Raw genomic sequence first — 12,985 nt, 5'->3', positions numbered from 1 at the left:
TTCCAAAGAAAGCCTCAGCACTACTTTTGATATGGTTGTGCCATGCAATGTTTGCCTCCTCTGGTATTTGGATACAAGATAAAATTTACACATCCTTGGAAAATGCAAACCTGGTTTCCCTACCAGCAAAGAACTTTACTTTTGAACTCAAACTAAGAAACCTCTTCTGGAAATGTTGGAACCTTACAGAATAGACACCTAGCAAAAAATTAGGATAGCTGCAGGATAGAAAAGAGGAAAAAAATACAAGTAAATTTTATACCTCCTTTTCCCCTTCCCAGCTCCTTGATATACATAGGGTGCTGCTATCTTCTCCACACTTGTCACTTTTCAACATGAGCAGCCAGTGAAATGACAACATGCTTCTTTCTGCCTGTTCCTACTTTGGCTTCCTCAGCTGTGCTTCATGTGAAGTAGCTGCTGGCTGAAACAAAACTACAGGATATTCAGAGGGCTGTATATAGGGCAACCAGGATTTACAGCTAAGCACAAGCTGCCTGTAGAAGTCATCCTGGTTGAAGGATAAGTGTCTTTTTATTTGATCAGGGATCACAGGTTACCTGTGCAGCCTTTTGTGAATAAGCAGTTTAGGGAATTTTCCAGACGAAAAAGGTGTTTTAGAAATGGAGTTACTAGACAGAGGAGGTAGAGTAGAAAGTGAGATGAGAACTAATGACACCTTGTCTCTTATTTATTCACAGATTTACTTTGCCCACACTGCCTTGAAATGGATAGAACGAGCTAATCTGGATGGCTCAGATCGTGAAAAGATTATTCATGGAGCTATGGATACACCTGAAGGCCTTGCTGTGGACTGGATTAACCGTAAATTGTACTGGACAGACAGAGGGTACATGCTACACAGGGCATTTATGCTGAAGCATGCCATTAAATATTTGGAATAAATGACTGGTGATGCAGAAATAGCTGAGATATCCCTCTAGTTCAGTAGTGCTTCCCATTCTGATTGGGTAGTTTTAGTCCCAAGTATATACAGTTGGAAGGTTCTGTAAAACTAAAATGATGGAAGTTCACTTGCAGTCTGTATTGTGTTTTTATCTTTGTCTTTCCAAGAAGCAAGGATTTGGACTCAGTTGCAAGGAATCTAAAGCATGGACTGCATGCATACATATGTGCACATGAATATGTTTCCTTACACTGTTTTTTATATACATACTCTGCGAGTGGGTGTGTATAGGTATATCTTTGTATATACATACATATTATAAAAAAGAATAAAAGATAAAAAATATTATTATGGTATTGAGTACATCTTGGGCAGAAGTCAGCATTGTTGGCAGCTAGAATGATGTTATTGGAGAGTCTTTGTCAATTATCTCTGATAAAAGAGGAATGACTGCTGCCAGACAATGTGCCCACCTTTCAGCTGATACCTAACCTTATATGCAGAAGGAAACAAAAATGACTTTTGATGAAAAGGCAGTTTCAGATCACAACAGATAATGAAGACACTTTGAAGAGTGGTCATGAGCTTTCAACATGATCCATAATTCGTTAGTCAGTAAAAAGTAATTTTGAGTGTTTAGACCACCCTCATTCTCCATTTTAAATATTCTGCTAGTCCACTTCCTCGCTTTTAGGTACAATATTGTCATATGATTGAGCTGCTGTAGAAATATGCCAGTGTTTCTTGTGGAATGGGAGATTATGGTGCTTCTCTCCACAAGACAGAACATATTCAGGGAGAATATGAGAATTTGAACCTGGAACTTCCTTCTCACCCACTGCATTTACCCGTTTGTATTCCACATTTGCAGGAATGTATTTCTCCTTCCATCTCTGTGGGGCCTTTCTTTGAAGGTTCAAAAAGGCATGGAAGGCTGTAGGTTTGCTTGCAGGTAGAGGCTGATATTTGTTTGGCAAGATGAATATCGCAGCAATAAAATCAGTTTTCTGGAAAAAAGGTGAATTGAAAGATTGGCAATGTAGATTCTATACTTGACTTGGCCACAGATTTTATGAGTAATCTTAAGAACCTTAGCCTCATCATTTCCTGCAAAATAGATGTAATATGGAAAATGACCACTGATTTCTGGATGAAAAATGCTATGTAAAAGTACTATTTTAAAAAATTCTCTATACATTTGGTAATGGTATTCAGTTAGGAGCTGGTTTTCCTCCTGACTCCTTTTAAAGCTAGCATTTATCTATTAGTGATCATACTTGCAATTCATTATTCACCCAAAGAAGGAGAACTTCATGTCTTCTGCAGACCAGCAGGTACTTTATCATCATGCCCTGGACCAGATAATGAAGCTGTAACATGAATTACTTGTTGATAAAGCAACTAGACATCCCACATCAGCAGGATTACTTCCTGTCGCTGTGAAATGATTTATTACAGCTAAACTAAAGCAATGCAAAATCTTAGTGCATTCAGCCCAAGAAGGCAATTAAAAAGATGGCAGGGAGGACCTAACAGTGCTCTCTGTGTTGCAGGAAGGTTTGCATTGAGAGGAGCAATCTGAATGGAATGCAAAGAAAAATGATCATCTGGGAGGATCTCTCCCAGCCCCGAGGGATTGCCATTCACCCGTTTGCTAAGTAAGGAGTGATAAACACAGTAAATCATGTAATGCTTGTGGATGATTTTTAAAAATGAGTGTGCAAGCTTTGCCCTTTTGGCAGTCAAAATATGCATTGGTCTCGTGCTGGATTAGTCATTGCCTCACAGGGCTGTGTGAACTGTAATGTTTTATTGCAGGGTTTCTTTCATGAGCTGGGACATGTTCATTTCTCATATAGATTTTAGAAGAAAGTTGGAGCATTAATGATACTACATGCAGTTTAAGCTAAAGATAAGCATGAGCAACTGAGGTCACTGACAGCTGTAGGTGCCTCAGTACAAACTTTGATGGCTCCATATCTAGTAGTGTGAAGAAGGTAATCACTTTTAATGAGCAGTGCTTACAAAAATGCCTTTTTTTTGGTCCATGTTTCAGTTTCAGAGGAAACTAAACCTAATTTACTGTACTGGAGATTTGTTGTTTTAAATGCACCTTCTATCTTCTTAACTAGTGTTGAAATGATCCCATGTGTTTACACTCTTGATGAAATTCTGGCTGTTTCAATCAATGGCAAAGTCCCATGGATTTTTAGTCAGTATGCTTATAGTAGGAAAATTTTAAATCTGGTCCTTTAAATTTTGTTTTGATGCTCACATCCTGCTATAACTGATGAATCAGAAAGCTCACACCCTGCTATAACTGATGAATCAGAAAGCAGCAGGTTTGGGGAGGGTGTTTTGCTAGCTTGCCTCTGCCCATAAAAGACCTGAAAGAACCTTTCAGTAGAGGTCAAATGCTATAGAAACATTTTGCAGGAAAACTTTGAAGAAAGGTAGGTTCTGCCAGATTTTTTTCTAGAATTATTGGTAGAGGCAAAGCATGCAAGGGGAAAGGGAGGAGGAAACATCATCAAAACCTAACTTTTTAGAAAGTTAATGGTGAAAGGATGAACAGACATTATGGCAATGTCCGTAGTTGAAATACTAAAGAGGAATATGAAACACAATTAAAATTCTTGAAAATACTGATCCTTGCATTAGTTAGAGCAAAACTGCTTGTGTAACTAAAGCTAAGTGAATCTCTGAGTTATTTAAGTAAACCTGACAGAGGCAACTGGCACCTGGGAAGATGAGCCCAAACTTCAGACATTATTTGCAATTATAGCTATCCCCATATTGAGTTGCCTTCCAGCATTGTCTGTTCATTGAAAACTGCTAAACACCCAGTGAGTAACACACAGGAATCTAGAGGGAGACCCTGAGAATCCTGATTTTAATAAAGGAAGAAGATTCTGAACCTGATATTGGTGTATCTTTTTTAAACAATCTTCCTACTTTGGCTTGTTTTTCATGGGTAATGGGTAATTTTAGTTTCATTTGTTTATTGTTGGACCCCTCTTTAGACAAGGGTCTGGCTGATGCATAATTTTCTGTTGTCTGGGTTTGCTAAAACACCATCAGCTGTCACATGGAAAATCAAAAAGCAGATATGAAGAGTTAACAGTTAACATAGGCAGTTAACATAGTGAGGAGTTGTTTTCCTAAGGTTTCATGCCAGTGAACAGAGTGAGGATTCTGCATAAGTCTCAGTGCAATCACCTGGGGTCTCATGGCAAGCGTGGAAAGATGAGCAGCCAATATGTTTACTTGATGTGTGCACTTTTTCTCCTGTGAGTCAGGGCTGCATTGCTCTGATCTGACCTTTCTGCTTTGAAAGAACTCCATGGAGAGGAGGACAAACATTTACTTACTGACTGCCTGTATTCATTTTGTTTTCTGAAGGAGATTATTCTGGACTGACATGGGGGTCAACCCGCGGATTGGCAGCTCTTCGTTGGAAGGCTTCGATCGCCGGGTCATAGCCAGCACTGGCCTGCTGTGGCCCAGTGGAATAGCTCTGGACTACTTGGCTGACAAGGTGTACTGGTGTGATGCTAAACGGGCCGTGGTTGAGAGCGCTAACCTGGATGGTTCTGGTCGTCGAATTCTTGCACAGAATGATGTAGGTGAGGCTTTGGGGTTGATAATTACCTACTGCTGGTTGTCCGTGTGCATGTGTGTGTGTGTGTCTGCATATGTGCATGAAAACTACTGGCCAGCTGCTGTGCTATTTATCCCATGCCATGTTGAGGTTAATGACAGCACTTGAGTTCTTCATTTTGTTACCCAGCTGATTTTATTAATTTTAGCAAAAGCATTTCTTTCTAACACTCTGCTTTCATTAACGAGTCACTTTGCATTGCACAGAGAGGTTTGTGCGATGCCTTCTTTCTGCCTTCATAGAAAAATGAAAAGAATAAAAGAATAAAAAATGTGGTTTGCTTTTCCCATGCATGGCTGCTTAGTTTAATTCAGGTTTTGCTGTGTTTATTGCATCAGTGAGTTGTATTGACAAAAGAAGAAAGGGAATTAATCTAGGTCGTTAAGGTCCTTGAGCAGCAAACCTGTATCTGCAGCATTGAGCACTGGAAGGATTCTAAACACACAATAGATACCAAATGAAAAATGATTTTACAATGTGGTGGTAGTTTTTATGGCTAAGTTTTCTACTGCTTGACACATAACTGTGCTGTTCTGAAGCAAAAGAACAGAGGTGTTGGCAACAAGGAACTGATGTTGTGCCACATCTAGAGTTAACCATGTGTTTAAGAATCTTGTACATGGCAAGTTAGTTTCTAGAGAGGACGACTTCTTTTGATCATGGGATCTCTCTGGGGACCATTTTGTTGGTGTGCATACAAAACATGGGCAGAGTGAGGACTCATAGCTCATTGCCATGACTGCTGTGGGTAAGCTTATGGTTACTTTGTCGAGCAGCCTCTGTTCTAGTCTGTGCTCTGGGAAGACTTGTGCTCATCACCAAAGCCAGACATCCTCCCAGTCTTTTGGAGGTGACCAAAGTGAGATCCTGGAGGAATAAGTGTTCTCCAGTTTATAAGACATCAAAAGGCTCAGGAAGTAATTTCCTAGTAATTTCCAGCCTTCTTCTCTCTTCCCTTTGCTCCCACGGCAACTGCCTCCTCCAGGAATGGGGCAGATCCTCAAAGGAGGACCTTGAAATCTGATCCAAGTTTCATTTTGTTTCTCCACAAGGAGTGAGACAGTGTCTTACAGGGAGCAAAAAGAGAAGGAGAGCTAGGAGCACTATAGAAACATGGATTATGTTAAAGGAGCAGCAATACAGCTGTTTCGAGGTGAGAGAAAAGGACATGAACATCTGTATGCAAGGAAGTGAAAAGAGATGAAGGCCTGTAGGGGTATGAATTTAGAGAAGCATGTCCTGATCATTTGCTAATGCTGCTAGTGAAGACTGGAATTCAGATTTTGTTGTTGAACAGCTGTACACTGGAGGACGGAAGGTGGCACCTCTTCATAGATGTTCTGCTGTAACATGAATTTTTATTACAGCAGCTCCCTCTAGTGCCCCTGTACTGAGAGCTTGTTCAGTAGAGCTGCATGCAAAGCAGGTAAATTATTTCTGCTCTTCCACCTAACCCCATTTCAGCTGTAAGTACAACAGTCCATAATAACCTGCCTGAGGCAATGAAGAAGACAACCATAACTTTTGTTTATGCAGTGGGTCGCATTTGCACTGTTCCTGCTGTCTCCACTGACTGACACTACACTTCTGATTATAATCCTTAATGTATTTGCAAAATAAGAGGTTAATAAAGTGCTGGACAAAGCAGGGTGCTGTTTGTGAATAGTGCAAACTACAGATCCTAAAACTGTGAGGAAATGTTTGGGTGTTTGGGGACAGCATCTAGATCTTGGTCTAGTTGTTCAAATTTAATGGGAAGAAAAGGTAAGAACCAAGATCAGTGATTAAGCATGGGTCAGTGGAGGTAGTTAGATGCCAATAATACACTCTTCAAATAACACTAAAGAACATTTACACAGTGTCTTAGAAATTTTTTTGTAAAGGATTGTTTTTTTCAGTTTATTTGTGAGTTGAATTTAAGATATACCAACACATACTCCTTTCCCAAGGTTCTAATGGATATCTGTATTGGTTATCTGTTGTGTTGTTTTTCTTGTTTGCTTGCCTTTGTTTTTTTTTTTTAAGCTAATACATGTTGGGATCCCAGTTTCATTACTGAAATGAAACACTACCTAGTTGGGGTCTACATCAAGAAGCAAAAAAGACCAAAAAAATCATATGCTTAAAAAACATACCTTTCAGAGGGGCTCAGACTGCAGTGGGAGAGTGCAGTGCCACTGAGGCTCTCAGGACCACAACAAAGCAAACCTGCTTCAGCCAGGAAGCAGCCACTCTGAAGCCAGGTGTACACCCATGGAAGAATAGCATGTGTTCTTACCTTCCATTGCAAAAAGCTTGCCCAAAGACTACCTTGAAAGCAGGAGATTTCTGAGTGTATAGAAAAAATGCATAGTCCCAGGTGAACTAATGACAATTTTCTATCATGAGAGATTAAAAGAGTCAGAATAATTTTGTAAAGATCTTTATGTCTGCCACTATTTATATGAAATTACTCTTTGGATTCTGAATTGCTGAGCTTATATCTGGAAGTCAAACTAGGGATCTGAATTTTCCTAGTGCAGATAATATTGTGCTACCAAGGAAAATTTCCTGTGCTCTGAACTTGGGGTGGGATTTCTTGCAGCTACAGTTAGTCCTATAATTGTTAGGTGCCTGGTTGAAGCTGATGTCTAGGATCCTGTTGTCATCAGTGAAAAGAGAGGAAGTTACCTGGATGACCTATTGCCTCCTGTGGTTTATATTAGCTGGCTGTATGCCCCTGTGCATTGCACTTGTGTGTACTTTTGGCACTTGCAGAGGCCACACACTGGCTTTGGAGTCAGTGGCTGCAGTGTCTGCAGCTCCCAGGCTGCCCTGGCACAGGATGCTTGTGCAGGATGGCATATGCTCCTTCCCTGCTTGCCCTGGGAAGGCTGCAGAAGGGGCTGTGCACCTCAGCAGCTCTCTGCCAGCCCACGTCGTGGCAGAGGAGGGAGGTACTCTAGTTCTGAAAGGCTGGTCCAAAGCTGCCTCAAGGAATGATGATATGTGAGGTAGAAGCATCTTGTGAACTAGGTCTGGTTGGAAGCCATAAGAAGTATAAAGTGTGAACTGAGCCAGGCAAGTGTGCCAGCCTCCCTTGCTAAGAGCACAAGTAACCTGTGCCTGTGGTCCATTGCTCATTGTGGTATCTTCTGGGTCCCCAGGACGAAAGAGAAATTGAGAATCTGACTCCATGTTCTCAGAAGGCTGATTTATTATTTTACGTACTTATATTATATTAAAGAATACTATACTAAACGATACTAAAGAATAGAGAAAGGATACTTACATAAGGCTTAACAAGATACTAATGAAAAACCTGTGACTCTCTCCAGAGTCCCAACACAGCTGGATGGTGATTGGTCATTACAAACAATTCACCTGTTGGATAAACAATCTCCAACCGCATTCCAAAGCAGCAGAACACAGGAGAATCAAAGGAGATAATATTGTTTTCCTTTTTCTCTGAGGCTTCTCAGCTTCCCAGGAGAAGAAATCCTGGTGAAGGGATTTTTCAGAAAACATGTCAGTGACAGCACACGAACACTTATCCCTCCCCATGGAAAATCAAAGGGAGCACAGGCTATGGCTAAGTCCCTGTGTTAGAAGTTGATCTATATGCAGATAATGCTTTCCTTTACAGGGTTTCTTGTGTGTGCTCTACAGACGTGGAAATGACAAACCTAATGTCTTTGTAGGGCAGCCTTTTGCTGTAGCGGTGTTTGAGGACCACCTGTGGTTTTCTGACTGGGCTAGGCCATCACTGGTGAGGGTGGACAAGAAGACCGGCCAAAACAGGGTACGTCTGCGAGGCAGCATGCTGAGACCCTCATCAGTGGTTGTAGCTCATCCTTTGGCGAAACCAGGTACACTGCAAAAATCCAGCAGTCATTCCCTTCCAGCCTCCTCTTGTTCACTGATACCAGTAAAATAGATGTCCCTGGCTAGAGGATTATCTTCTCAGAAATAGGCTCTTTAAAAAGCTTGCATAGTCAGACTGGCATTCATTGAAAGCATCATCTGGGCATGTGTCCCAGGAATGCTGACAGATTTATGTTCATGCCCAAGAATAGATGCTGATCAATTGCCATGAGGCTACCACAGTCTTCTAATTCCTATTTATCCTAGTCTATTAGCACCTCCCAACACACCAATAATAAAAAATGACATGGGGAAAGATTTTGTGAGATTTATTAGTTTTTGACCAAATAATTTGATTTTCTGTTGGGAACAATCCCCCTGTAAGCAGAAACGAGTAATTCAATAGGTCAGGATTGAGAGAAGGTAATCACAGGTTCCTTATGTCCTTGAAATATTAGGACTCTAGATATCAAAGGAGAAACAATAAAGGAAATAAAATTTAAAAATGTGGTACATGCATTAGATACAGAGTACATGAATCTCTTTTTCTCACAGCGTCTAGGTGATAATATCTACGCTTTACTATGTGCATTTGTTATTATATAAAAAAAAAATTAAATCCTAGTTTTTGTCCTTATTCTAGCTGCTTCAACTCTGCATATCTAAACAGAGATGTTCACTGAAGAAGCAGCTTGTTAATTTTCCTGGTTTTCCTCATTAGGGGCAAATCCTTGCCTTTATGAGAATGGAGGCTGTGATCAGATCTGTGAAAACAGTTTTGGAATTGTCCACTGCAAGTGCTATCCAGGATTTGTGAAAACTCAAGGCAGAAAATCCTGTCGTGCTCTGGATTCTTCCAACTCAACAGCAGGTACAGTCCTCCAGCTCCCAAAAAGCCCTCCCTCAAACCCTTGAGGATCCTGACAGGGAGCACTGGAAAAATTCACCTTGCTCTAAAATAAGGAATGATGGTTTCTCTGAAGAATGAAAATGCTGGAATGCTGTCCTTGGGACAGCAAGGCAACAGATGTTGTCTGACCACTGTAATTCTTCCCTTGGCATTTTAGCAGTGAAAAAAGTGTGTGCAATGCTGACAATTATTGTGAGCAATGAATCACATTTCTTCTCTTTTTTATTTGAGAAAACTCACCAGTGAGTGCTTTTAGGAATAATTTGATGCCAGAAACAGGTTAGTCTGGGAGGATACTGATGCTTATTTTAGAAGGAAACCACCATGATTATTGGAAAATACAGAAGTATTTGAAAATCAGATGGCTATTTCAGTAGATTTAAATAGTCTATGTCATTTTTTTCTTGTCTTTTTCAGGAAGTGTCTCTGTGCACAAGGAGGTAATACCAATGCCACCACCAGAGACTGTGCTCCAGAGCACACGGAGCACTGGGATTTTTAAGGATGCAGACAATGGGGAAAAGCAGAAAATAATTTTTTTTACTGCTGAAATCATGGTATCAGGTATAGTCTGATGGTTATCTTCCTTATGCTTACTCTGAGGCTCTGAACAGGTTTATAGAGCAGAAAGAAGTAATAGACCTTAAAGAAAGAAAGGTTCATTGTTGAGACTGATGGTATTCATGCTCTTAAGCTTCTAACAAGAACTTGGGTCTGTGCAATTATTCCAGGTAGGACTGCTTTTTTTTGTTTGTGTCTTTATTCCTTGGCTAAATCAACAAAAATTGATAATATTATCATAGTCTAGAGAACAAACATTTTTAATTTGGAACACTTGAGAAAGTCTCTCCCTTAGGTTTTTAAGTATATTGCATTCCTTTAAAAAAAGTTAAAATTAAGCCCATTGAATTCTACATATCTTTGATGACACTAGATCATTAACTTTTGCAATAGGTTTTGAATAAAATATTCAGAAATCCTGATACTAAGTGACATGTCAACTGTATCTGGACAAAGAGAACAGCTGCAGTGATTGTATTGGCTTGCCATTATTAATCCTGGAGAGCTGTTTCAAACTTTGACTGTATGTTGTGGTTTTCTCAGTTTGTTTTCTGTAATATAGATATACACTACCTCCTTTGATATTTCCAAATACATCTAGTGGTTTTTCTTTTGTTTTGCTTATGCTATAGATGAAGATGACTGCACTGCCCTAGAATGTTATGTCAATGCAGAGTGTGTTTTGCTGGAAGATGGTGCCATGTGCCAGTGTTTGAAAGGATTTACCAGGAAGGGGAAATCATGCTATGGTAATAAAAAACATTATTATAAATGTTTGAAAAATTGTAGACTGGGGGGGAGGAAGAAAATCTATCTCCTTTCACACTGGCAGCTCTGCTGTGTGAGGCATCACAGAAAGGTCAGTAGTATAAAAGGGATGATGAGCAGAAAGCATGTGAGATGAAATGGCTAATTATCACATGCCTTTTTTCCCCTTGAGCCATGAGTGTTAATTCTATTAATATTAACAAGCAATAACACAGATAATAGAAGTATAATGTATTTATTTGTAAAATTTGACTAATTATAAAAGCTCAGTCCATAGATGTTATAGTTAATGTATAATTTAGACATAAGAAATCTTTTCAAAATTAGTATTCCTGATGTAATATTTGCATAAAAAAGTAGTTTCTTTCTAGCACTAGAAAAAGACTCTAAGAGCCATGCAAAACATTGCTCAGGGTGGTCTTTAAGTTTCTGGACTTATTTGCAACATAAATGAAATAACTGTTTTGCTCTCACAAAGGTCAAGAGAGGAAGGTGTTGGAAACAGAAAAAAAAATGCCACTTGGTGGCTAAGTGTGAAGACTCAGCAGAATCTGTGTTGCTGTGGAAAGGGAAAAAATTGTAAGCTGCAATGAGCATACATTTTTTCCACTGTAGTACTTTTTCTTTTTTTAAGCCTATGCATCCTTTTATAAAACAAAGTTGCTAAATGCTATTAGAGATCTTTTCCAATTTAATAGATTATATGATTGTATAACATAAAGCTGGTTTTGAATCAGATCATTTCCTCTGAACAGTTTTTCTTTAAGCAAATGATATTTGTGATATCATTTTGTTGACTCTCTTGGATTTTAGAACACCCCCATCAAACTTCATACCAAAAAAGACCACAAAGTCCCTCTCTTCCCATTTGCTTCACGTGCACAACTGCCAAGTGACAGCGGAGTGCGAGGGAGCTCTGTGGTGCAGATGTCTCAGTGTACTGACTGATGTGCAGGTTCCTGACCCAGTGTCCTGTCCCTTGCTGTGTCCCGCAGACGTGGATGAGTGCGCGGCACGCACGGACGGCTGCAACCGGAGCGTGTCCCAGTGCATCAACACGGAGGGGGGCTACGTCTGCCAGTGCCTGGGCGGCTACACTGGAGATGGAGTCCATTGCTATGGTAGGGGCACGTGGGAGGGCTCTGCCCTGTCTGGAAGGCTGAGGCATTTCTGCCCCTGTAGGTGCCTTCCTCCCTGTTTGAAGCGTGGTAACATCAGCAATTGATCAATATGCAAAGCTTGTAGTTGTCAGTGAATATCTCCTCTCAGTGTTTGCACTCTTCTTGGTGGCTATAGAAAGAGAGAGAGGAGGAGGGAAGGGGAGGTGAAGCAGTAGAGCTTTATTGGAAATCGTTGCCATGAATATAAACGAAAGCAGGTATTGAGTGTGTCATAATACTCATCAAATAATTCCAGGTCTGTTTAATAGGCATGAGGTTCAAGGTGTGACACTGACAACTTGAGTACATTTAGAGTCTTGTTAATAATCAGACCCACTGATTTTCCCATCCAGCTCTAATGCCAGGTCTTTAGTTCATTCCCTACGTCTCTTAAATTCTTAATCCATTTTAGTGGTAAATATGAACAGGAAGCTTTTTCTCTCCAGTATTTGACTAGCACACAGTTTGTTCAGAGCTTTATGAGAGTCTTGCCTTCTCTTCTGTCCTTTTCTTTTACTTTTTTCCTTTATAGCCTAACTCAAAGCCCAATAAGTTTTAACCAATTCTTACATAATCTTTACTGGTCTTGGTTCTTTAACACTGATTAGGATGACTGAAAAATTAAAAACAATATCATTATTATGTGTAGAATGTGGAATGTATCAGAGGCAGAACCATCAAGAAGGCCTTTTGCCTGCAGGGGTCAGAGGCAGAGCTCATGTCTTTGAGGGTGTTTGGAAGTGCAGATGGAAGTGCACACAGAAGTTACAAGGTCCTCTTGCTGACCCAGCACAACCTAGAAGGCAAATCCTCAAGCAGCCCTGGGCTTTACTGTCTTACTTACCACTGCACTGTGGAATAGTTGTTCAGGATGTAGTACCTTCCACTGTCACTGACAAACAGTCTATTATTTTCCTGAAGTCTTTTAAGTCCAGAAAATAGATTCTCAGCTGATAAAAGATGTAGTATTACTAAGATGTAAACATAACTGAAACTAATTTTGTGTTTGATGACTTGAAATGTACTATGAAAGCCAGAAACTGGTAAGTGACATTGTGCTTCAGTTGTAAGTGCCTGCATGAATGCACAGTGTCCAGGAACGTGATGGTATGCTCAGTGATAACACACAATGAGTTCATATGGTGTTGGTGAAATCACATTTTGTGAAATATGCT

The 12,985-nt window shown here is 40.1% G+C and overlaps 1 protein-coding gene across 3 annotated transcripts in view; it reads left to right on the top strand.

Annotated features, from left to right (window-relative positions):
* EGF (epidermal growth factor) overlaps positions 1–12,985 on the top strand; it is a 57,916-nt gene that overhangs the window by 28,652 nt on the left and 16,279 nt on the right. For all 3 annotated transcript variants that reach the window (XM_071431757.1, XM_071431756.1, XM_071431758.1), the window contains 8 exons: positions 702–850; positions 2,461–2,565; positions 4,310–4,533; positions 8,249–8,416; positions 9,133–9,282; positions 9,739–9,885; positions 10,515–10,631; positions 11,646–11,771. In XM_071431757.1, the coding sequence (XP_071287858.1) occupies positions 702–850; positions 2,461–2,565; positions 4,310–4,533; positions 8,249–8,416; positions 9,133–9,282; positions 9,739–9,885; positions 10,515–10,631; positions 11,646–11,771 (1,186 nt within the window). The remainder of the gene's footprint in view (positions 1–701; positions 851–2,460; positions 2,566–4,309; positions 4,534–8,248; positions 8,417–9,132; positions 9,283–9,738; positions 9,886–10,514; positions 10,632–11,645; positions 11,772–12,985) is intronic.

This window comes from Agelaius tricolor, unplaced genomic scaffold, assembly GCF_023055355.1.
Source record: "Agelaius tricolor isolate 1412-34295 unplaced genomic scaffold, bAgeTri1.0.p SCAF_8, whole genome shotgun sequence".
Lineage (NCBI taxonomy): Eukaryota > Metazoa > Chordata > Aves > Passeriformes > Icteridae > Agelaius > Agelaius tricolor.
Note: the sequence above shows the minus strand (reverse complement) of the source record. Positions and strands in the feature narration are given on the sequence as shown.